At 43.2% G+C, this 25230-nt stretch overlaps 2 protein-coding genes and 1 long non-coding RNA gene across 4 annotated transcripts; 1 reads left to right on the forward strand and 2 right to left on the reverse strand.

The window, feature by feature from the left end:
* Positions 1-791: 791 nt before the first annotated feature.
* Positions 792-12394, reverse strand: gmeb1 (glucocorticoid modulatory element binding protein 1; the record flags this gene model as incomplete). 2 transcript variants are annotated; one of them, XM_080859143.1, is made up of 10 exons in its annotated part: positions 792-2035; positions 4267-4389; positions 5302-5439; positions 5961-6083; positions 6878-7026; positions 9427-9530; positions 10486-10607; positions 10806-10861; positions 11011-11164; positions 12304-12394. In XM_080859143.1, the coding sequence occupies 10 exons, from the start codon at positions 12392-12394 to the stop codon at positions 972-974; spliced, it is 2124 nt and encodes a 707-aa protein (XP_080715269.1). In that variant the 3' UTR covers positions 792-971. The 2 variants fall into 2 exon arrangements, with proteins under 2 accessions (XP_080715269.1, XP_080715270.1); XM_080859144.1 differs by having other exon boundaries at positions 10486-10604; positions 12304-12354.
* A 6466-nt stretch (positions 12395-18860) lies between these two features.
* Positions 18861-20637, reverse strand: rab42a (RAB42, member RAS oncogene family a; the record flags this gene model as incomplete). The annotated part of the gene is made up of 2 exons (XM_080858982.1): positions 20420-20637; positions 18861-19296 (listed from the first exon to the last, which is right to left on the reverse strand). The coding sequence occupies exons 1-2, from the start codon at positions 20632-20634 to the stop codon at positions 18861-18863; spliced, it is 651 nt and encodes a 216-aa protein (XP_080715108.1). The 5' UTR covers positions 20635-20637.
* A 1307-nt stretch (positions 20638-21944) lies between these two features.
* LOC308382061 lies at positions 21945-23900 on the forward strand. The gene is made up of 6 exons (XR_013969045.1): positions 21945-21962; positions 22564-22620; positions 22864-22910; positions 23083-23196; positions 23533-23595; positions 23811-23900. It is a non-coding gene; the product is annotated as an uncharacterized lncRNA (long non-coding RNA).
* The last annotated feature ends 1330 nt before the right edge of the window (positions 23901-25230 follow it).

Below are 25230 nucleotides of genomic sequence, written 5' to 3' on the forward strand. Positions count from 1 at the left end.
CACATCTGAGGACCTCAGAGACAGCAAAGAGACAGAGAGAGAGAGAGAGAGAGAGAGAGAGAGAGAGAGAGAGAGAGAGAGGGAGAGAGCGAGAGAGAGAGAGAGAGAGAGAGAGGAAAGAGGGAGGGAGAGAGATGAGGAGAAATAAAGAGAGGGAAAGAGGAGAGATGCATATGGAGAGAGGGAGTGGGAGAGGGAGGAAGAGTAAGAGACAGAGAGAAATCAAGAAAGAATATCGCTAAAAAGGAGCTGTAACAACAGTTGAACATTCACATGGCTCTTCATACATCAAACAGATGGACTCCACTCGAGAGACTGGACTAGTGAACACGAGGCCAGCTGACCTGGGGGCCGTACAGAGGCAGCTGCACCTCCACACTCCACACAGGACAGGGAGTCGCTTCCAGGGGGGCGTCTGACACTGGATCCAACCCGCCCGAGGGAGTCCAACGTCATTCAGACAGCACGGTCTCCTCAGAGTCTCCACATCTTACATGATGCCAAAACCAGGTCTGACCAGGTCTGAAGGGGGCCTGAGGTGTTGCAGGTCTCCAGAGCATCAGAGTTTTTGACTGAATTCAAAATAAAAAAAGTGCCTTTCACATTTCTCCTAAAAAGTCCCCATGGCGAAAAATACTGAACTTTATACAAAAAAGCTTTACAAAATACATCATACTTTGAAATGGGGGAACCCTGACGAGCAGATGTTTTATTTAAATTAGAATTTTGTCAACTACAACACAGCAAGAGTTACGGAGGTCCATGTGACATTAGTGTGCAGGGTTTTGTCCTTGGCAGCTCTGAACGTGAAGCTCTCTGACACGTTTCTCAAACAGACACACACACACGTGCGCATACACACACACACACACACACACACACACACACACACACACTCACACACACGTGCCAGTTTTGTTCTCCTCCTTCCCCTGTGCTGTTGGCAGTGCAGACAATCCTCCCACGCCTCCTCACTTGTCCTCCGTGTTGGCAGCTGTAGGCGTCCCGTCCTCCACCACCATAATCTGCAGCGTCTCCAGCTGTCCGTGGGCCTCCAGCTGCTCCAGCGCTCCTGCCGTCGTCACCTCCTCCCCCTCGCCCTGCTCCGTCTCCTCCTCTTCCTGCGCCTCCCCCTGGCCTCTCTGCAGCACCTCCTCCTCCCCTGCCTGCTGCTCCTCCATGGGTGTACCTTCCTCCGTCTCCTCCTCCTCGCCTCCATCCTCCGTGGCGGTCATCATCGATCCCTGCACCACCACGGTGGTCACCTCGTCCTCGTCCACAGCCTCCTCCGCGGAAGCCCCAGCCAGCTGCAGCTCCATCACCCCGACTGCGTGCTGCTCCTCCTCGGGGGCGGGGTCGATCTCGATGACCGTGGCGTGTTGGTTCTCCTCCTCTCCTCCTCCTCCTACTCCTGCTCTGCCCAGCTCCTGCTGTACCAGCATCGTCCCCTCCATCACCTCGGCTCCCGAGGCCGACACCATCATCCCCTCCGCCCCTATGGCGCCCCCGGTCAGCTGCACCAGCTCCACGGGGCTCATCATCGCCCCCAGCTGGCCAGGGTCCTGCATTGTGGCCGTGCCCACCAGCGTGAGCCCCGACGACGGGTGGAGGGTGTAGGTGTCGCCCTTGCCGTCCGCGGAAACCACGCTCATGCCCCCGGCGCCGGCGTTGGTGTATCGGGTGAAGAACTGCGAGCCGCCGGGGAGCGTGTGGAGGGTGACAGTGTTGGTGGGCTGCTGGGCCAGCGTGGCGATGGGCAGGTTGCCCAGGGTGAACGGCTGGCCCATAGACGTGAGCGTGATGGGCGAGAGGACGGTGTACTGCTGCGGCTGGAGGGTCATCGCCTGCTGGGACGACGTCGTCGTCAACGGCGACGAGCCCAGGAGCGTGGTGGTGGAGGCCGGCCGCTGGAGGCGGGGTCTCTTCGGGGCGCGTTTGGTGGAAGGGGGCGGGGGAGGGGGCGCCACCATGCTGTTGAGCGCCAGCCAACTCTGTGCTTGCTGCTTCTTCTGTTCTTCCAGCTGTTGCTCCAGACCTGGCAGGCGCACACACACACACACACACACACACACACACACACACACACACACACAAACACACACACACACACACACACAGACACAGACACAGACACAGACACAGACACAGACACAGACACAGACACACAGACACACACACACAGACACACACACACACACACACACACACACACACACACACACACACACAGACACAGACACAGACACAGACACAGACACACAGACACACACACACACACACACACACACACACACACACACACACACACACACACACACACACACAGAGAAGAAGACATCGCCCTTTTAGTGGATGGCCTCACGCAGCAATAAGCAATATGCCGGATCAATACTGATATCATCTGTCAGGGTGCACTTTCATTAGTATTCCCATAGAATGTGTGGAGTCAAGGTAAAGGTCAGTGAATGGAGCTGTAGCAGAGAACTTTTCAGCACAGAAACTAGAGAGACATGGATCAATTAATGCATCAATGCAAATCCGCATGTGTGCAAGTCCGATCAGGTTCAACATGGGGATTCTTTATGTAGTGTAGCATAGATGCAGAGAAAAATATGGAATAAATTATGTAAAAAACCATTGACTTAAAACCTCAACTCTGGAAAAAAAGATAAAAAGTGCACTTTGAATGGTCAGTATAAGTCTTGTCGAATCCATGTATTGATCGCAAGGTTAAAAAGGCATCCAAAATATGGTTTAATTCATGAGTGGCAAAGTAGGAGTTCACCTACAGTGTATCATGACTGACAGCAGTGTGTTTAAGTGTGCCAGACACTGCATTAGACCCACAATAAATGAATACATCAGTGGACCTAATTAGGCCTTGTCACTTCATACATCCTGCCACTCACATCTCGCGTGTCCTAACATGGACTCCCTGCTCAGCAGTGACACCCGCTGGTCTAACAAAAAACGTACTTTGATTGGACGGCCCCATCATCTTGTGATCCGTTATCCATGTAGAATAATAATTTCCAGGGCTCGCTAAATATATAAATCCCTGCTAGCCCATTGTGGAGGCATTCTTAAGCTTTGCCTGAAATTAATTTAACTAGCTAAATAAAAAATACCTTTATGTACAAAGGTAGACATTTGAGAAAGCAATAAACACAATATTTATTTTACAAGGTTAAAAAGGCATCCAAAATATGGTTTAATTCATGAGTGGCAAAGTAGGAGTTCACCTACAGTGTATCCTGACTGTCAGCAGTGTGTCTAAGTGTGCCAGACACTGCAATAGACCCACAATAAATGAATACATCAGTCGACCTAATTAGGCCTTGTCACTTCATACATCCTGCCGCTTATGGAGTAAGGAAGCTGTCAGAATGTTCGTGTGTATAAAACAGATATGCGTGCATAGTTGAGCAGAAAATAAATACTTCAGGAAATGCATTTCGTGTTTGTAATTCGTGAATTCGTATTCGTAATGAAGAAATCGTAATCGTGAAGTTGCATTTCGTGTTTGTAAGAGTTTACAAATATTTATTTTCTGCTCAACTTCAAAAAATATGCGCGCATATCTATTTTATACACACGAACATTCTGACATTAATTAAACTAGCTAATTACAAAATACCTTTATGTACAAAGAAATTATTTTACAGATTGCAAAAACAATCATAATTATCACGATGCATCTTTTTTGAAGTTTGCTCTTCTTCCTCTGATCTTTTCATTGCCACTGCTGGCCGTCTAGGTGCCCTAAGCGGACTTTGTTTTTGGTGGCAATATGACGAAGAAGCGAAAGAAAACTGAATTTGGTGTTTTCAAACTCAATTAGTCTGTCGTAGAACTGTTGTATAAAAAACATGTGGCCTCGTGCCCAGAGCCAGATCAGAGCCGTGAGGCTATCCTTTACCAACCCCGACTTTCACTCGAGTCATACGACTTAGTAAACCAATTACACAAAACCGAGACACACAAATGTTAATGCTAACCACTAAATCAAATAAGTTACAGATAATCTTTTCTGTATTCAGTTGAGATTGTAAATAATTGTTTGTCCGTTATGTGCGCAAAACAGCATTGATCTGAGCTAATACCTTCCTAATGGACGTGTACACTTCCTAATGGAGGAACCATCTTTATAAACAACGTGTTTGTTCGGTGGTTAAAGTTATTCCTCCAAATAACGCCTGTACAACAACAAGTAATTGTTGATTTGTTTTTTTTGTCTTTCCTCACTGCTCCAACTCCTCCACTTACTAGTCAGAGTGTGGAGGTCTTGTTCTTGGCTGGGGTCCGTCTGCTGTCGCTTCTCGTTCAGGATCTTCTTGATGGAGTCGAGCAGGCCGAACACCTGAACCAGGTTACTCAACACGGCCACCTCTGTAGCACACAAATCACAGTATGCGGTGCATTCATTTAGCCATCATTGTATCATCAGTGACTTCTAGCACAATGCAGGTCTATGCTATTAGTGTGTATGATCCCTGGGTATCACATCCATTATCTTGGTGTTGTTAGCTCCTTGGTATACCAGCTGAGCAACATGATCAGAAATGTGGACTACTGAAGTCACTTAGTATAGTAGCATATGCTACTTCCTCATTTGTTTGTCATTCAAAGCCAAATCAACACATTATACTTTGACAAGATCTGATACCAGTATTAGGATATGGTTCATTTAAAAATGTAATATTGAGAATAAATAAATATGTCTGCTTTCTTCCATCTCTGCCACGCAACACAACACGTCTACGAATAGGACTTCATGCTTCAAACTATTCTCCTTCTCCAGCTCCACCACAACATTTTCAGGGACACTACCCATGGGCCTCTCCCCTCCAAAGGCTATACATTAGGTACAATATAGGGCTGCTATGTATTGCATTCAACTCTGTGGAGCCTCCTGAAATGAAGAGGGTCACTGAAGCCAAGTTTACACGGAGCCGAGTTTGTCTGCGTCCGAAAAGAAACTAATACAGATAGCCCTATCGTTAAGACGAATACTCTCTATCCGCACATGGTATCTGCAACTATTCGAATCGGGGGAGAAAGTGAGTAGAATTGAATGAACCTAACCTAACCTAACCTAGATCTAATGAAACCGATTTAGTGAATCTAGGCTCCGTGTTAAGCCAGTCTGAGGCCTACCAATACAATTCTAGATCACACATTTCTTTGCAAGTGGCCAAACTTCCGAAATTGGTAGGGGTTCAAATACTTATTTTCCCCACTGACGGCTCCGTGTAAAGCCAGTCTGTGGCCTCTCTCTCCTCCACCCCTGCCTGTGCTCACCCGAGTCCTGCAGGCTGGTTTGGTCGGAGCGCAGCTGCACGCCTTTCAGCATCTCCAGCAGCTCCGTGCGGATGTTGGTCACCACCTCCCCCATCAGCCCCACGTCCGCTATGCCCTTCCAGAAGTTCAGAGTGTCCTCTGAGCACGCACGCACGCACGCACACACACGCACGCACACACACACACACACACCCACACACACCGACACACACAGACACACACACACGCACACACACGCACACACAGACAGACACAGACACACACACAGACACACACACAGACACACACACATAGACACAGACACAGACACACGCACACACACACACACACACACAGACACAGACACAGACACAGACACACAGAGACAGACAGACAGACAGACAGACAGAGGGAACAAACACACACACAGCAGTGAGCAAAAGTAAGGGACAAGACTACCGGCTACCTTGTGGGGTTTCCTGTGTGTTCAAACATAAAATTGCTGATATGCTATGTGTGTTTGAGCCGTTTTCTACAGGAAGTTTTTATGACTTAGAATCGTTCTTTCAAATAAAGACTGAGCATGATCCTTTGGTCTGGATAAACCTCCTGGAGTTCATGCTGTGTGTGTCAGTGAAGTGTGGCGGCCATGTTTGGGGCAGCACTACTCTGCGGCTCACCCGAGATCTCCTGGCCCTCCTTCTTCTCGATCACCTCCATACTGGTGGTACTCCACTCCACCGCGGCTGCAGCAGTGGCCTCCTCCGTCAGGCCACCTCCTTGCTCTCCGTTACCCATGGGGACTAAAAGCACCAAAACACCCCAGGTGAGCTTTACCAAATGAAGGCGTTTATATGAGTCACTAATGATCAAGCTACTGATGGATGACTATAAAATGTAGGCTCTCATTAATATTCGTAATGTCTATATGTATTTTTTTTACCTGAATGTTTAAACTTTTTCTTATTGTTTGTGAAAAAAATGTGTCATCTCAGGAAGTACCAGAGGACCCATTCATATGATGTGCTGCCTTACTTATATGATGGAGTCTGACTTGGATTTGATGAATATGTGATGATTAAGTCTTATGATTAAGTATTTTTTGGTAATGATGTGACATCAAACCAATTACCACAAACACACAAATCCTCCATAAGACACGAGGAACAGGGCAGAGTCAGGAATTATTACTGCTCAGAAGCAGTGGTCGCACGCGCATCAAGTGAATTCTAAAAAGGCTCAAATAGTGAGTCATGCTCGAGCAGCACCACCCCCATTAAAAGTAAATATTGTCCCCTTACCAATAACAATAAGAAAATAAATAGATTAGAATATATGATTTCCTAACCCATCTCTACTATCCTGTCTCCCTAAAGGCAACCAGTAGCCCCGACCACATTTGGGCTTGATGCCCATGGAGGACACAGGTTTGATTTGGGCCTGATGTCATTTCCCCTGTCCACTCCCCACCTCTTCTCCCTCTCATTTCCTGTCCCACTCTTCACTACAACTATCGATTAAAGGCAAAAATAAATCTTTAAAAACATTTTTTTTTTTTAAAAGACCACTGTGGGTGGCACTTGTTGGTGTCATTCACCTGAGGCAGAGGTGGGCGTAGACAGCAGCGTGCTGTCGGGGGGGAAGCGGGTGTTGCTGATGAGCAGGTCGAACTTGGTGCTGCGGCAGGTGTTGGTGCACAGCGTGCTGTGCTGGTAGAAGTCCAGCTGGCCCGAGTCCATCATCTTCCTGCAGGAACACAGGAGAGGAGCCGCAGCGGAGAGAATATCAGGAGAGGTACGGGTGAGTAGAACAGTTGAGGAACCACAGGGGTAAGTAGAACAGGGGTGAGTAGAACAGGAGGAAGACACAGGGGGGTCAATAAATAAACTCCCATTGAATTGGTGACAGGTTTAATGACTACTCCGACCCTTCTTCAGTGACTCGGATTTGGACTTGAACACTGGGGACTCGAAACTCGACTGGCGACAACACTGATTACAGTTCAGTAGGTTTTATTGAGGTGGCAACTACACGCACAGGAGCACGCCTCCTAATACAGACCTGCACATTAAGACACCATGGCGGTAATCAAACAAATCCATCTGGCTCTAATGTGTCTACTTCTTAGTGAAGCTGTTTTTCCCATCCTCAGTCCCATCCACAAATATTGTGTCTCAGCCAGTCCACAATGGAACAATTTGTCAGATCATTTATACTTGTTGCTTGACAATTGCTATTTAGGCAGTAAAAGACTGCATTAATTGACTTGCGATCCTACAGCAACTTGGATTGTATAAACCCCTATCTCTGAGCTTTTGTATTCCTTTCAGGATTCCATTTGCTCTGCATATCTCAATATAGTGCCAATTAATATGCAGACAAAGTCAATGAAATCTCTACAGAAATGGAGACAATAAAAGTCTAGCAAGTGATATGGTAATTTAATGGATGAATTCATCACGGCCTAATGAAAGGGAAATGACAGTGAATGAGAAGACGACATCAAAAGCTGAAGCTTATTAAACTTGACCTTTCTCTGTAGCACTGCAAAAGTAATATGCCTCATCCCGTTCTCAAAGAACTCAAGACTGACTGGAATTTCAATGATTTTGTACATCGGGGAAACACACAATTTAGCTTTTTCAAAACATTCCTTTCATTCTGCCAAACCCATCAACTCCTGTGATTAAACACGGTCAACATGTATTCAAATATTGGAGTTTTTAAAAGAACTGAATGGATTTCGGAACATTTGGCCTTCATCCCTGATTAGTTGTTTTTTCTTTTAAACCTTCAATCTTTTAAATACATTTTCACCTTTATATTCACAAATGTTGTTTACTTCCCCACACCTTTCAATACCTACACGATCCAAACATCTTATTAAGTCAAATTGAACCAGCACTACTCTCTTCCAGAAGATTACTTTGACATGAAGAAGAAGGGGCACTAAGACAAATTGGTCATTAGCAACCCCAGAGATAAAAAAAAATATGCATCTGAAATCTCTTGATGATGATTCCACAGGGAGGTAACGATACGTGTTAAGCACCGAGATTTCATTCAACTCAAACTTGATTTTTCACAGATAAATGTGGGGCGCCAAGATGAACGATCATCAGCAGCCCCGAGTGACAAAAATTCTGCATCCGAAATCTCTTGATATCGATTCCGCAAGGAGGTCAGAGTGTACCTTTCCTCCTTGTGCCAGACAGGGCAGATACCCTTTTTATCACCTCCATGTAAAAAGCTGGACTCTGCTGCTGTGGTCTACATGAAACAGTGATGGTAGGCACAGATGCACTCACTGACTGTTGAAGCAGCACTTCCTTAACCTCCATCAAATTAACAATTCTACGTCATATGCTTTTCACACAAGAAATAACAATTTGAAAGACATATGGGACTTGAATGAAATTAATGATATTTAGTGTAAAGGCACTAATTTGTCTAAATATGCAGCAGGGCATCATGGGTAATGGGGCCCAGGTAGTGATGGCAGTCTGACACTGAAGCGCCGGAACGTGATTCAAACCATAAACTACACCAACCATCAAACCACTGCTTCGAAGGTTGCTTTGGTACGGAAAAATCACGTGACATATGACGTGCGAACCAGCAACTGCTTCATTCTTTGAATGAACCAGCTGAGTGGTTCATAGCGCATCACACGGACCAGTCAGGTGCCGCCACCAACTAGCAAGAGTCCGAATAGAGGCGCCTTCAAAGCATAAAAACTTCCCTGACTGTTCCCTATCGACCATAACTTGTTGTTACACAAGCACTCTCCCCAATAACACAATATACAAAAAATAATTAATCTTTATTCGCAAAAATATATTTATATATCACAATCTTTGTTTACGGGTGCATGTGTGTACAAACACACACACAAACATAGTGTGGGGGGGGGGGGGGGATTTGGTGCGTGCACTGTACACTAGATTGTCATTGTCTTAATACCTCCTGCCACTGTCTAGCTGGGTTCATTTAGTTGCAACCTTGGCACTTCACCAAGAGAGGTCGCTGTTACTGAAGCTTCAAGTAATGAACCGATTTTTGAAGCAATGTGCCTAATGGTTCAATGCTTCGCCAAAGCTTCATCTGCCCATCACTAGGCCCAGGCCCAGTGACTGGGCAGCTCACCTGAGCATGACCCCGCCCATCCTGATGGCTCGCTTCCAGTCCTTGAGCGTGGCTTTCCCTGACATGTGCACAAACTGCTTGGGACTAATCAGCTGGTCGTCATACTGCAGAGGGAGAGAAGGAGAGAGGGAGAGAGGCTTACATACCTCACTGGAGAGAATGAGCAGTGCCTTGTCCTAGCTGCACAATATGTATCTTCCTGTCATAAACTGAGGGACAGCCCATAAAATAATCAAATTCATGTATGTTCATGTCTGTTGTTGTGTTAATCCCCAGATGATAATTAAAATGTATTATTGTTCCCACTTCTCCCTTTCCCCTTCTGATGTACCCTATGTATAGATAGATGTATGTATTGTTTATGTAATAATTTGTATATATCCAAACCAAATGCTTTGGCAATACTTTACAACACTATGGTCATGCCAATAAAGCTTCTTCTGAATTTGAATTTGAATTGAGAGAGAGAGAGGGAGAGAGAGAGAGAGGGAGAGAGAGAGAGAGAGAGAGGGAGAGGGAGAGAGAGAGAGGGAGAGAGAGAGGTAGAGAGAGAGTGATAGGATGGGTCTCCAAATGTCTTCAAGTATTCAAATGGAATCAAGCACTTAACAGTTGGCATGACGTCACTGCAGGTATCAAATATGTCAACCCAATTACAATGGTGAAGCCCTCGCATTTTTACAAGTGTGCATTTTGACGGGAGGCAAAATGACCAGTCAAAAGGTACAACCACATAGGCATACCAGACAAACCATCCCAAAGAAAAAGAGAAAAAAGTGTATGCATCACTAAAGAAACACACTGTATGCATTACAATATTAATGTTATGGACTACATTTATATAGCGCTTTTCTACTCATAGAGCACTCAAAGCGCTTAACAGGTTTACAGATTATTACTGTGCACTGTGCTTTATCTGATGAGCGTGAACGGAAAGTTCTAGCAGGAGGTATGATACAGACACATGTCTCCCTGATATCCAAAACCAGCTTTTACAAAGGAATATATCTCTCTCTTGCAATGGAATATGATATAAGAATATAAAACACAGTTGCTTACCTTCACACATTTCACATTGATTCCAGGGCACACAAACTTCTTAAAGATGAGCACAGCTTTACTCTCTCCACATGTAATGGGGTAGCCTAATTCCACTTCCTCTCCATCAATTGTGGCTTCTTCTAAATGAGTGAAGAGAGAGAGAGAGAGAAAGAGAGAGTATCTGATCAGAATAACTATCGATGCTATGAACATCTACAATAACTCTTGTAATGATAAGCACCACCCACTCAACAAATCTAAATAATTATGACAGTAGTCATCACTGAGCGTTGATAAATTCTTCCTCATGGCTCAGATGGCTGTGTTGCATCACTCACCCTGTGCCTCCACTGCCACCATAGCTGTTTCTGCGTCTCCAGCATCTTCCTCTAACCTGTATAAGACAGAAGACACCGTCAAACACACCCAGACAAACGTTTACCATCAGATTCTCATAACTCACTATCTTTTCCTGGCAGCGATACGCAAGACACCTAAATAACACTTTGTCCTTTGTTCCTGCACACTTGCCAGGTGTCTTACCCATGTGTGATGGGCTGGAGCTGGAGGATGACCTGTGTCTTGGTTCCATTGTCTGGTTCCTCCTCATCCTCCTCCGTAGTCTTCACCACCACCATGTCCCCCATGGACACAGTGATCTCTGTGTTCGCCATGGCCTTCTCTACTGTCCACTGAGCTAAGAGAGGATGAGCATGGGTCGTTACTCTCTCAGACAACCCAGTCTTAGGTAGGGACTAACTTTGGTGGGGCTGACAATTTTGTTCCTATTACCACTTTTGTATTAGCATTTTCATTGATTTATTGGTACACAAAGTGTTGGAAAATTCGTCTGTGCAACAGAAACAAACAGACGGCTTTCACTTAAATGTTTAGAAGTGATGCTCCCACTTTAGGATGTGATAGGGACACGAGTTCACGTCGCTCATTTTAAGACACATTGTAGGCCAATGCTAGCTTTGGATTAGCATACATTTCCAAAAGAACTAACTTGCAAACTAGAGGGCATGTTTCCCCAACGTTTAAGACAGTTTAAGAGTTTTAACCACAAGATATTTTAATACATTTTAATGGAGCCAAATACATAACAATGAACACAGTTGTCAACATAGCTGGTGGCTAGCTTTGCATATGTTGGCTACTGAACCGGCTAGAAGTAGCGAGCAAGTGAGTGGATTTGCCCATTTAAAGGACTGTTGATGGCTAGTTGTAAAAGCTAACGTTGACCATCACCTTATGGTACATTCACAGCATCATCCAGCTAAAGCCAAACTGTGCTTATTCTGTGCAAAATGTGATGTTTCTAAAGAGATATTGAGGCAATTCTGAATCTCAACTGAGTGCTATGTAGGTTCCTCATGTCACTTCGCGAATAAAACAGCTAGGGTCAGCTAACGTTAACCCTGAAACAACCTAGCTGGCTAGGAAGCTAATGCTACACTAGCAGCAAGCCAGTCCCGTGTTTGCGGGACCAACCGTGGATGCGTGCCGACATCCACCATAGGCAGCATTTGCGCCACAGATCGGTAGGTAGATGACAACAACGTCCGACGTGCCGCTTGTTTCTAAACTAACGTTAACGTACGTCCGCCGTGCATTTTCAATTCCTCACTCCCCCTCAAAATGACGTCTCCCTGTGCGGCGGCACGTACACTAACTGGAGCGCGACGACGGCGTTGCTCCGCCATTCTGAGAGAAGGCGAGGTATTAACTTCAGCCAAACTCACACTCGGTTTCGAACTGAAACTAAGAACCATGTGAGCTACATAAAACCAGATTGAATGTCCCCAACAAATACCAGTGTGCTATTTTTCTTACCTTTTACAACGACGTCGAACACATCCTTACATTCTGAAATGCTTGCGAACATGCGCAGTCGAGATTTGATACACTTCCTGGTAAGGCTCATTCCTGTTCAAGCCATAGACAGAAAAAGCCTCGATCAACATAGCAGCGTAACCTACCCTCTCTACATGCATCCTTTACTGGCATGAATTTGTAAAATATCTTTGCTTAATCATGTGAAATTCTGATCAGTATTTTCCTGCCTTGCTTAACACCGCACAATAATTACGATAATGTTTTCACTTCAGTATACGCATCTGTTGTTCTCACCTCGGGATTGGACAGTTTTGGTGATTTATGACAAATATTTCACATCATCTTTATAAAATATGATATCCTCGATTATGATTAGGGGTGTAGATCAAGTCTTAAACTAACAGTATATCAAGTACTCTGAGTTCATCCAACTTAAATTTGTTTTTTTACATGGAAATGTAGGGCGCCGAGATGAGCGATCATCAGCAGCCCCGAGTAACAAAAATTCTGCATCCGAAATCTCTTGATATCGATTCCGCAAGGAGGTCAGAGTGTCCCTTTCCTCCCTGTGCCAGACATGGCAGATACCCTTTTTAATCTGAGAGAAAAGATGAGACAGGACCGGACTGAATGCTCTACGTAAGTCATTAACGGTGGCGATCGCATTTGAGACTATGCGGAAAATCAACTAAAATACATCTGTATTTATGAACTACTTTGATGTCATACACACCCAAATATTACCACGGATAAATGTCAATTTCCCAAGTTATTTAGAAATGATCTAATAGTTTTGGAGATAACTTTATTCTCGAAGTGCAAAGCATTGTGGGATGTGGACTAAACGTCATTATCGGTTGGATGGGCAAGATGGCGTCGTCCTAGGGGTCTTGTGTTTGTGAGCCCGTTAAGAAGTCTCAAGTGAAGTGGTATTACGATCTATATTAACATTACAACTTCTACAACACACACATGATATGCTTATTAACTAAGTGAATATATTAACGGTTGAGTGTATAGGTAAAATGAAGAGAACAGGGAAGAAAAAACTGTTGTGTATTTGTTAGTGCTAACTCCAGTGCTATCCAGACCCTGTTGGCGAGCGGTTTGATTCAAGCTGAGTCGTTGTTTTGAGTCGTTATGGCCTCCCGTTCCCTTTCAAATAATTTAACTTTAGCTATTCCTCTATGATTAGTCCAATGTATTAAATGGCACCTATCTTTTGTTTTGGACAATATACAATCGTAGAATATAAAATACTGCTGACTGGTATTGACATAGTCGACAAAAACATTATAGATTGTCTTAGTGTTACTCATTCAACTCATTAAAGCTTTATACATTCTTTATTTCTCCGCAGTACGTATATATAGCAGTATAAATAAAGTATTTTCTTTTAGGGTCGTGGAGTGAGGGTTACTCAATGAACAGCACTGCACAGAACCCTACCTGCTGGTTACCCTAACATGTGTGTGTTTTCTTATGCATGTCTATGAATTCGTGCACATGTATGATTTAGTTATGAAACAGTATTACTGTGATGTCATTTTCTTTTGAAGAAAAATAAAGCTTAAAAAATTGCCAAGTCATTTGGGTGTGGAAAATTCCTGACAGTTAGGCCTAAATGAAATGTAAGATAGAGAACTCCTATGAAATTAAGTAGCATAAATAATCTTAAGTATCCTTTATGACTGCTAAATTGCAATGCAAACATTCAATAGTCTAATAATAATAATCACCAATAATCAAAGACTTATTCATTCCAAATTGAATATCATAGTGCATATAGAAGCTAGTGTCTAACTAAAAGCCTAACATGCTGTAAGAGGTTCTGTGTCCAAAGGTATTATTTGAGGATAAGTACTTTACTGATTGACATATACTCTATCATCCACTGAGATTACTTGACCTACAAATCCTCATGTTAATAAGAGAGTCCAGGTTTCATATATGACACTGTTCAATCTAATGTTCCAGCACAGGATTCTCAATAGAACTGGCGCTGTTTCGCACATAATGAAATACAGTGCTGGTACAATAGACTATTCATTTCAGACTATTTGGTTCAGAAAGAATTCAGATGGATTGGGGTCCTCATCTGATGATCCACCCCATCGCAGGCATGCCTATACATGGTCAAATGAAAGTGACATTCAATGTTAGGAATGTTTATTTTATTCACCACATATCAAATCACAATGCAAATATTATGACTGTTTACAAAGCCCTGGAAGCTTGATAAACATATGACACAGCTTGTTTTTTTTATTTGTTTATACGTCATGTATGAAACCTTTATTAACATGTGTGGACTGCCATTGGGGTTGTGTTGAACCCCAGTGTGCCTCACACAAAATTCTTGGGCGGCATGAATGAAACAGATTTGAGTTAGCCAACAAACTTTGGTGAGCAGGCTATGGGAGAGACAGTTAGCAACATAATTCAACTCTGCCTGTGATATGCCACTGGCAAGGTTTCACTTCATTAAATGGTAAGGCTAGGTCACCACATTTTCCACAATGCTAAGCTCTCAAAGTTCAGCATGTTAAGTCCGCTGTAAGGGTGGGTACAAATAAATGTGTCTTCATGTTTTCCAGGAAGTAATGAGAGGTTTCTGATTAGAGCAATAACAGTAAAAGCAATCTCATCTTATTATTGTCAACAACAGACAGCCTAATGATGGTAATTGATACTCAAATCCACTCTTGAAGCACATTATGTATAGCAGTATATTTAGATCATATTGCAGTTAACACCATTTTTGTTGATTTCAGTGGTGATTGATATCAACAAATCATTCATCACATTTTCATACACCCTGTCACAATAGTGCAATTTACAGCCAAAATCAGAGGAAAATTATAGGCAGGTTGCTATTTCTGTTTAGTACCACAAGGGGGTACCAGAGTGCTTGGCACAATTTTTTTTTTTCAATCAGCTAAAAAGAATTTTAAGTAATGACTTATGTCAGTCACAGACCATGTTAAAATAAAACAATGTTTGGGTAAGTTTGCATACAAATAGAGAGAGAAAACTAAAAGCCAAATTCGTCAGGTTGTGGCTGATCAGACTGGTTTCTAGGACACAATTGAGATCATGTTAGGCTGCATTGAGATTATAAGGTCACCGCAGCCCTAGATTGGTTTGCGTTGGATGTCTTCATCCTCTGTGGGAATTCAACTTTTTATTTGCTGTTAAATAGGAATGCATATTTCACAGGATTATAACTGTCTGTTGTTCCTATGGTTAAATCCACAATGGCTACCATTAGTATTTCTAGTTATTAGTATTTTTCATTGTTAAGCTACACACAGAAATGTTCAGTATTTCAGTGTCATCATAAGTCCTACTGCCTGACTTTGTGCCCCTGTTCCAGCGGTGTTCAACCAACCAAAGATCCAACTCTTCACTTCCAAAAACATGTCTGATATTAACATGCCAAGTTAACAATGTCATCTTTTGCTTTTGTACATATATGTTCAGGTCCATGTCTCTTAAGCTTCACAACCGTATGTGCTTCAGTACCAGCCCTGTTTCCAGGAGACAAGAACACATTTCCCTGACATTGCATGTGAGCATGTAGCGTGGTGTCCAACCATGGTATGAATATGAAGTGACACATGTTGCATGCACGCACGTTTGGCTTCTACGGCACATCTAGGAAGCGATGACTAAAGAAGAAAATGAAAATAATAACAATAATATAAACATCTGTACAAAGTGAACCCTGTATATGTACCTAGAAAGCTATGAAGTGGCTCAACTGAGGATGGTTTGTTCCTGGCTTAGTTTTGGGAAGCAGCAGTCTTTCTTTCTTTCTTCCTTTCCTTATTTCTTTCTTTCTTTCTTCCTTTCTTTCTTTCCTTCTTTTTTTCTTTCTCTGACAGACACTGTGACTGCCCCCACTACCCCTCTTTCACTCGTTCATTTGAAGGACATTTGGCACCTGAAGGAGAAATCCAAGGAACTGTTTTTGCCAAGCTTTTAAAAAACACAATGATGACAATGGGATCCAGGATTCTGATTGTCACATAAAGACAAAATAACAGAAGTGATATGAAGAAATACACACATTGGTTAGACTGGTCATTGATCAATGCATTTCCTCACTATAGTACAACATTTTGCTGATGTATCTATGATAAAAATAATAAAATATTCTGCTATTGATTTATAAAATATGTATAATGATTTCATCTCGGAAATAGTTTTGGAATGATAAACCACAGAAACAAAAGGTTTTCTATCCAAGTAAATGTCATGTATTTCCCACACCACTCCTATATTCCATTGCCTTGCCCCTGAAAAATTGAGCCAACATTATTATAAAAAAAAAAAGAAAAAAAAGCTCTACACTGTCCACAGTCATGCATGTGTGTGTTGTCATGGCGACATGCTGGTGACTGGTGATCAATATGAGACGAGGGGAGAGAGAGAGAGAGAGAGAGAGAGAGAGAGAGAGAGAGAGAGAGAAATAATCAGTTTCAGCTTGTATGTGTCGTGTACTGCGTGCACAAAGTATTTAGACAGAGGTAGCCGATGTGTCAGACTTGGGCCCTCACGGACCCCTGGTATACAAACACCACAGAGTAAAAAAATTATCTTAGGACAGAAAACAGGAGGAAATAAGGGAGAAATGAAAAAATAAGATATTAGATCAAAAAATTATTATATATGTATTTTATTTATAGTTCCTATTTAAAATAAGAACATTCTTGGTGAATTATTGGTATGATCTTAAATTCTAGTCAACTCCATGGGTTTGGACACAAAAGCATGACCAGACATAAGAAGCCAATTAGATACACAAATGTTTTCCACACAAGACAAAAAAAGGCTGGCTATGAAAAGGAGACCCTTGCTAAAGAAATTGACGCTAATGGCTGACAGCTAATAGATGCTGTAAGGTCCTAATCGGCACGGGGACTTGAGGCTTGTGACCACAGAGAAATCTGAGCAAAGGAGGCACTGGCCAACTGCTCTGGCTATTATAAGAATGAATGCAAGGGTCTGCTCCACATGACCTCTGGGTCACAGCTCTGTGAACGAGAGCAGGGACTGCTGCTGATTGGCCCTGTAACACAATAGGAAGCAGGTGATCATCTTTTCTGTGCATCTTTTGTCCAGTCAGTGAACACAACATCGGGAGGAATTTGGGTCAAGAAGGACTCAGGCATGATTCGGACATTTTAGGGGGGTTTGGGTAAGGCAAGTGAGCTGTTCGGAGTATATATTTAATTACATATAATACTACTACAAATAATATCGAAAGGTGGAAAAAGATATAGAACATTCTTAAAAAATGTACTATAATGATGATTTACACATTGAATCTTACTAGCTGTGTGTACCCTTACAATACATAAATGATATGACCACAGAATTGGTAAAGACAGGGTTGAGGGACAAACCTCCATCCCAAAGCCTTGAAGCTATATCCGAGTCCCACAAATGCTGCAAACATGGCCCTCTCAGGTACCAAACACGGCACTAAGGGCTCTGGGGGCAACCAGACGGCAGAGATTAAATGATGCTGTGCTGCCGGAAATAAAGACGATGACCTTGCATTTGTGCCACTGAATCAACACATCAACAGATCTGCGGACGACAGATGGTTTGGCAGCCTAACCTTTTTGCTAGATAAAAGCCTTGTTCACTACGTAACATTTACTATTTGAACTCATGAGAATGAAAGAGAGCAGTTGTCAGATACACGGGGAAGAGTGTCATCTGAGCAATATGAATATTTTAAAGCTCTGCATTGTTTTGTAAAATAGTGGTTCTCTTTTAACATGGACTTGAGTATAATAAGTTATGCCAGTTGGCACTTGACTCGAGTCAATCATTCATCATAGCACAGCCGCCTTAAAAAATGATTGCGTGACCATCCCTGTGTTGACTGCAGTATCACAACGACAGACAAAAAGACCAGAGCAATGGACTTGAAAAATGACAACAGGAGACTAGCCAGATCATGATTTACACATCGTCCACAAGTCTGGTGCCAGTTTACATTGGTTATCAGTAAGCTAAAGGGATGAGACGGTAGCCAGGATTCATAACTGGTCCTTAGGCCCGCCTCTTCCTTCTGCACAGGAGTCTGTTCCAGACATGTTCAGATCTAGCCAAGCAATAGTGCTCAGATCTCACAGCCCAATCACATGAGGCTAAACACCCACGTGTGTGTGTGTGTGTGTGTGTGTGTGGGTCTCCCATTCTCTAACAGACCTCTACTCCTCAGGACACACAGGAAATCAGGTGAGCGAAGACGATGTCACAAGACAAGGACCTGCAGATGCCAGACAGCCCAGGCTCTGACGTACGCATGGCATTACTGTATACATATGTGTGTGTGTGTGTGTGTGTGTGTGTGTGTGTGTGTGTGTGTGTCTGTGTTTTTGTGGGCATGTGTGGGCATGTGTGGCACTGAGAGCAGTGAACAGGGCAGTGACGTGGACAGACGAGATAGAGAAAGAGAAATAAAAAATGGTGTGCGACGCAGGGGCAACAACCCCCCAAACAAACAAACCAACAAACAAACAAAAACAAACGAGTCAGCAGTTGCAGCTCTTCTCCCTCTCCTGCGCCAGGTCGTCCTCGTCGGCCGGGTAGAGCACCTTGGCGGTGAGGCCACTCTTCACGCCGTCCCAGCCGTCGCGCGTGGAGATCTCGCCCATCTTCATCAGCTCGTATATGTCGCGCGTCAGGAGCTCGAAGGCCCGGTCCACGTTGCTGTTGCACTTGGCCGACGTCTCCACGTAGCGGATGCCCATCTCGGCGGCCAGCTGCTCGGCCTCGTCGCGCGTCACCTTGCGGTCCTTGCTCAGGTCGCTCTTGTGGCCGATCAGGATGTAGACCATGTGGTGCGGCAGGATGTGCTCGCTCACCTCGCGGTGCCACTCCCGCACGTGCTCGAAGGTCTTGCGATTGGTCTGGTCGAACACCAGGAGGCCTCCCACAGAGTTTCGGTAGTAGGAGGTGGTGATAGACCTGGAGGGGGTGGCAACAAGTTTTGATGGCAGTACTTAAAGAGTAGGCTGTCATGAGTGTCGGTGCTGAGTAATTCATGCATTTATTCATCACAGCATTGACAGGGGTGCGGAAGGAATAACGATCATGGTTCCTTAGGGTATACAAGAGACACAAAACTGAAAACATTCAGGGAGTCTATTTAGTATTTCAAGAATAAAACAACTATATTTGTATATAACATCTATATATATGTGCTGTAATATCTAATGTTATGTTAATGTAATAGAGGCCCATCACCTCAGTGAAACCGTATGTAGTGGCATAGCAATGAGCGACAGTGTGGTGATCTGGGAATTAAGGATCACCACTTCCTCAGTCAGACCAGATTCGGGGCCTATTGATAAAAATCTCTGTTGTAAAAGTGTGTGCATTCCCAGAGCAAAACATGCCTTCAGATCTTCAAAGCCTACAGTCTCACCCACGCTACCATGTCTACAAAAAGAAGAAAGGATGCACTGTGACAGATAACTTGTGTAAGTCACGCTTTGTTGCTGAATCACATTCAACTGAATGAGAGAGAGAGGTGCAACCACAGTCAGTAGGGCAAGGACTCAGGTTGTTTACCCATCTCTCCACAGCCTACTAGTCTCTTGATGCTGTGTGTGGGTGCACCGGGAATTCAGGCTAGGTTACAAACACGACAGCCATTCAAATAAACCAAAGTCCGACAAAACAGGAAAATTGGTGAATGTCAACCCAGTTATTCTGTTAACAGTACTGCTCACTGACCGTTTTATAACAGGGTTTATTTACAGACCCCAGTCCATAAGAAACGTGAATGCTCATTACACAAGAGCACCGATATTCCTCGGACGACTGGCTTTGATGTGCCCCAATTTCTTGACATTTGTTCTTCAGACCTACTCTGGCGTTAAAATCAACTAGGCGTGTTTCAATATTCATAGGAGATATGACATTCAATAACAGACTGTATATTACAGCAAAATGCTAATGCCAACATGGACGCTATACCACCGTTGTTTCGTGTAATTAATTTATGAAGTGGGAAGAGCAGATTTGATGTAGGCTTTAAAGTAGACACATTTGAGGAAAGTATATATATATATATAGGACAGCTCACCTAAAACGTTCTTGGCCAGCAGTATCCCAGAGCTGTAGCTTGATTTTGACCCCAGGTTCGATTTCTAGTGCACGGGCGTAAAAATCTACGCCGACCGTTGGATCCGCCACATCGCTATATATTCCATCAGTGAAGCGTTTCAACAAAGACGATTTTCCTACGGTTGAGTCGCCCAGTAGAATGATCCTGAACTGATATTGCCATAGAGTATCCATGGCATGGCTGTTTTTTGACTCGAGCGGGTGATTTTGGAACAAAGCAACGCACGGTGTTTACATTAAGCCAGCGACTGATTTGTCGATGAGGAAGAGGGCTGCAGGCAGCACAGCCTTTGCGAGCGCAAGACAGTGCTGCAGTCATGTGACTCTGTGCTTTATCTAAGCTCTGTGCTGCAACAGCTTTGGCTATGCATTCCGTTTTTAGTTAATTTAGCGTGGAATCATAACAAGGAAACGCGCCTCTGTTTGGCTTGGGCATAAATACCTGACATGCTGATTTGAGTGCAAGATCCTACAGTCTAGTCATGCTACAGGCAGCTGTTCCTGCGTGTGGGGCTAATTGAAGATTAACCTCTCATAAAGCATGGGTGGATTGAAATACTTTTGCGGCTATAGCTATGTGCTTTGCTTGGGCTCTAAAACCAGTAGCCTAACTGTGGTTTTGAAAGGACGAGATGACCTAGTTCAAGAGCACTGTAGCCTAATAATATCATGTAGATCAAGTTATGTTTTATGAACAGACATGGCATATGCATAGGCCTACGTGTTAACAGGTTTACAAAGTCTCTGGCACCAGTTAAGGTTACAAGTTCCTTGAAAGACACAACGAGAACAGTTGCAATAGTTGCCCAGTCTCGGTGGTCCAAGGACACTCTGTCCATGGTACTGAAATCAGTCTGATTACTAGGCAGTGGGACAGAGGCAGTTGCGTATCCTGAAAAGTGTCCGTGAATGTTTATTAACATTGACACCCTTATTAATAGTTTTACAGCGAGGTGCAATCTACGTTTCGAGAATAATACTACTCATAGTTCCAACCACATCAGTCCAATGAGCATATGACACGGCAAAACTCTGAACTTAAACTTAATTGTACAATTCTCTGTTATCATTCTGAAAGTATTTCCAAGAAACCTTTCCTTCGTAGACTACACCCTCCTGCAAGAACCCATAGGAACCTAGAAACTAATTTAGGCTATACTGTCGGCCCAATTTCTCTGTTTTGCCTATAACATTTCAAGAAATGTAGCCTAATTGGTTTTCCCTTTTTGAGACAAATTCCAAAATTAATGGTAGCATGTTGCCCAAGGTTAATGTAGAGACCATATTCAGTTGATGTTTGTTGGCAAATAAGGTCTATGTATGATCTAATCTAGGTCATATTCCTGAGGCACAGCCCTTGATCGGAGTCAAAGGAAACCCTATTTGGGAAGACTTCATTTCCCATCGCGCACCACGTTTACCCAGCAGCCAATCGTGGAGACTATAAAAAGGAAAGGGCACTCCTTCTGAGAGTTCTTTTCGATCGAGCTCACCTCGAGTTGGTAAGTACATTTGAATGATCTATAACCATCCTTCTTCTGTGCATATTAAGGAGGTGATCTGCAATATCACTAAGCTTCCATCATACTATTTCTACAAACACATCTATTTAATGTGTTTACACATCGAGATGGTGCGAACAAAAGTTTGTTCATCTGTGGCTATGTTCCTGGAAGCTAGTATACATGCAAGCTTCACTATCATAGCCACGGCCTTAAGCGGTCTGTTCGAATACCGTTCATCTTAAAATAATGACAAACTAATCAAATGCTAATGTTTGCTAATGTGAGGAATTTAACGTAAAACAAACTATACCAGTTTAACCGTAGAATCGTACCTTTTTAGCTTTAGGAATTAGCTAAGACGAATGAAATGTGTGTGTGTGTGGCCCTATCGAAGTCGATTTAGTCCACACGTGGCTAAATCGGTCAACATGGTGCCTAAAGTGAAATCTTTTACCGACGGTCGCTGTTCAGCTTTGTTGTAGCTGATTAGCAACAATTTTGGGAAAGGACAATATTGCCTTCACTCAGGAGAGCCCAGTGTATTGGTTACACGTTGGGCCTAATCCGTTTTGTAATTTGTGGTTTTAATTTGTTATAGGTTCACGAGATGCCGCTTACCATGGATACGCTCCTGGGCGAGACCCACGATTACCAGGTACGTTTAGCTGTGTGCAGAGGAGGTCTCATTAGGCCCCTAGGAAGTCGCTCCTGCCTCATGGTGGCAGTAGCACTGATAAGGGCGCCAAGAAAAACTCTTTTACCGACGGTCGCTGTTCAGTTGACCCGTAGCTGTATCAGCAACATTAAGGGAAAGTACAGTTACCACAGGTTATGCAAAATGCGATCTTTTTGTTGTTTAAGTAAATTGTGGTATTAATACGATGATGTTTTTGTTTAGACCTCGTGGGATGTCCCCTGATGGTTGAGCAGCTATCCGGTCTTAAGGTAAGGCAGGACAACATCTAGGGCTTCACTAAGTCTGGCATTGATGACAAACTTGCCCTCACTGAGCGTTTTTTAAACCCGATAATGATCCATTATATCTGAGCCACATATGCCAACATTGGTTTTACATTTGCCTAAGAGCTTTTGCTAAAAGTTGCTTGTGTGTCCACAGGATGAATATCTACTGAGAACTCCGTTGCCATTTCCCTGGCATACGCTATGAGGCGAGAAACCTGCCACGAGGGTGTCTGCCATTCGGCAAACTGGAGCCTGTTTTGAATACAAGGTTAGTAAGCGGGTTAACAGTTTAAAAGTGTGGCTGAATATGGCAGTATAACTCTTAAGCTAAAGGCCTCCATGACGGCATCAGTACTTTGCATCTGGTGTTAGTTCCCGAGTTTGCACGATTCCGAAGGGTCGGTGCTCTTGTTCATGGGCCAGATTCTCCAACTACGTGCCAGAGGTGTTGGACACTTTGACTGTCATGGCTTCCCCATGCCTGCGACAGCCACTGTACTTTCCAACAACACCCTCTTAAGTTTTAGCTTTCCAGTCAGTTTTCATTTTTGGGTTATTTTCCTTTCTAATAGTCATGGGTTTGTATTATATTTTTTGTTTCCAGGATGGTTGGTGCATAGGATGTTCCTCGGGCTGTCCTGGAATGTGCAGTATAGCAGGCCTCAAGGTAGGTGTCAACATTTGTCGTATAACGTCACACTTAGCCACATTACACGGCTTCTGTCATATTGATGGAATGTTGTGCACTGATCAATGATTGATAACTTATTTACTTTGTGGACTGTTGGATGATGCTTATGGATATGGGACTGAGATCAGATGTGTTTGACAATTAAGTGTGTGTGTTTTGGAATGTGTTCTGATCTGTCCATCTCTCCTCAGGTATGGGACCTTGGTTTTCCTTCTGAGGCTGTGGGTTAATTTCAAGAAGTTTCTGAAGCCACACCACAGCTAAAATAAATATATTTGAACTCTAAATGGTTGTCCAGACTCTTAACTTGACAGGGATTCATTTCCTCATCAACTGTTGATTCTGATCATGTAGTTCACTTGTTTAGGTGCTCGATTTAATAAAGGGGTGAAACGATTTGGTGCAGGTCAGTTAGCTTTGTTATGCCAAATTTCCTTTCAGAGGCTACAGAAGGTGTTTTGTACTATCCACAATGGGTGACTTAACAGCAGTGACAAAAAATTGAAAGGAAAATACAACACCGGTAAGGTGTTGAACACCTGTGCATTTATTCTATTTCCATACAACCACATCACTTGTGGTTTCCATACTAAACTAGTCAATCATTGCATATACAAGGCTGGTGGGCTTCTCTGATCACTCCTTGATTTGCATCCTAATGTTAACTTGAACACCTCAAAGCATGAAGGGACACACTTTTATGCTCCAGAAGTTTAATCCTAACGTGTACTTTAGAGTACAGCTGGTTCCATAGTCGACAGCAACTGAGTGGAACATCCACAAAGCCTTCATAATTTTCTACAAAAGTAATATTGAAATATTTATTGGGCATACAACATCAAACAAATGAATTTTGCAGACAAATCAAATTTGTATAGACAAGATGGCATTGTAATAATTTACTTGCACAAGTTTAAAGACAACTTCTAAGTCATGCTATGAATGTTGTTGCTGTCTTGTGTCAAAGATAGCCATGCGATTGACTGATGCTCAGTAATGGAAACACTCCATGGTCACGAGAGCATTGTAATAAACTTGCACAAGTTTAAAGACAACTTCTCTGGCATGCTATGAATTGTTGTCTTTTCTTGTGTCAAAAATAGGCATGTGTTTGACTGATACTCAGTAATGGAAACACTGCATGGCGAATCCACTTCAGTCAGCAGCGGATCGAACTCAAATCCTCCACTGGTCAGTGGAGCTGTGAGCCAGAGTCTAGTGGATGAGGTTTGCACTAATGGAGCTGGAAGATATTTAGAAATAGATAGATAGAAAAGCCTTTATTGTCATTGTATTTGCATACAACGAAATTTGGAGTGCTTCTCCTGTAGGTGCGACGAGGGACAACATATAACACAACAACATATAACACAACAATATTGCATATCTAAAAACAGTAGAAATAGCATAAAAATATATATAAATATTAAGAGTGCAACAAAGCGCTTTGGAATATATCAAAGTACCTAAATATATATATATTTACATACAATATATACAGCACACAGCATAACATAATATATATATATACCTATATACAATATATACAACAACAGTACACAGAATAACAAATACAGAGATGGTATATGTGTGACTTGCAGTCAATAGGGT

The sequence above is a fragment of the Sprattus sprattus genome (genome assembly GCF_963457725.1).
Source record: "Sprattus sprattus genome assembly, chromosome: 20".
Classification (NCBI taxonomy): domain Eukaryota; kingdom Metazoa; phylum Chordata; class Actinopteri; order Clupeiformes; family Clupeidae; genus Sprattus; species Sprattus sprattus.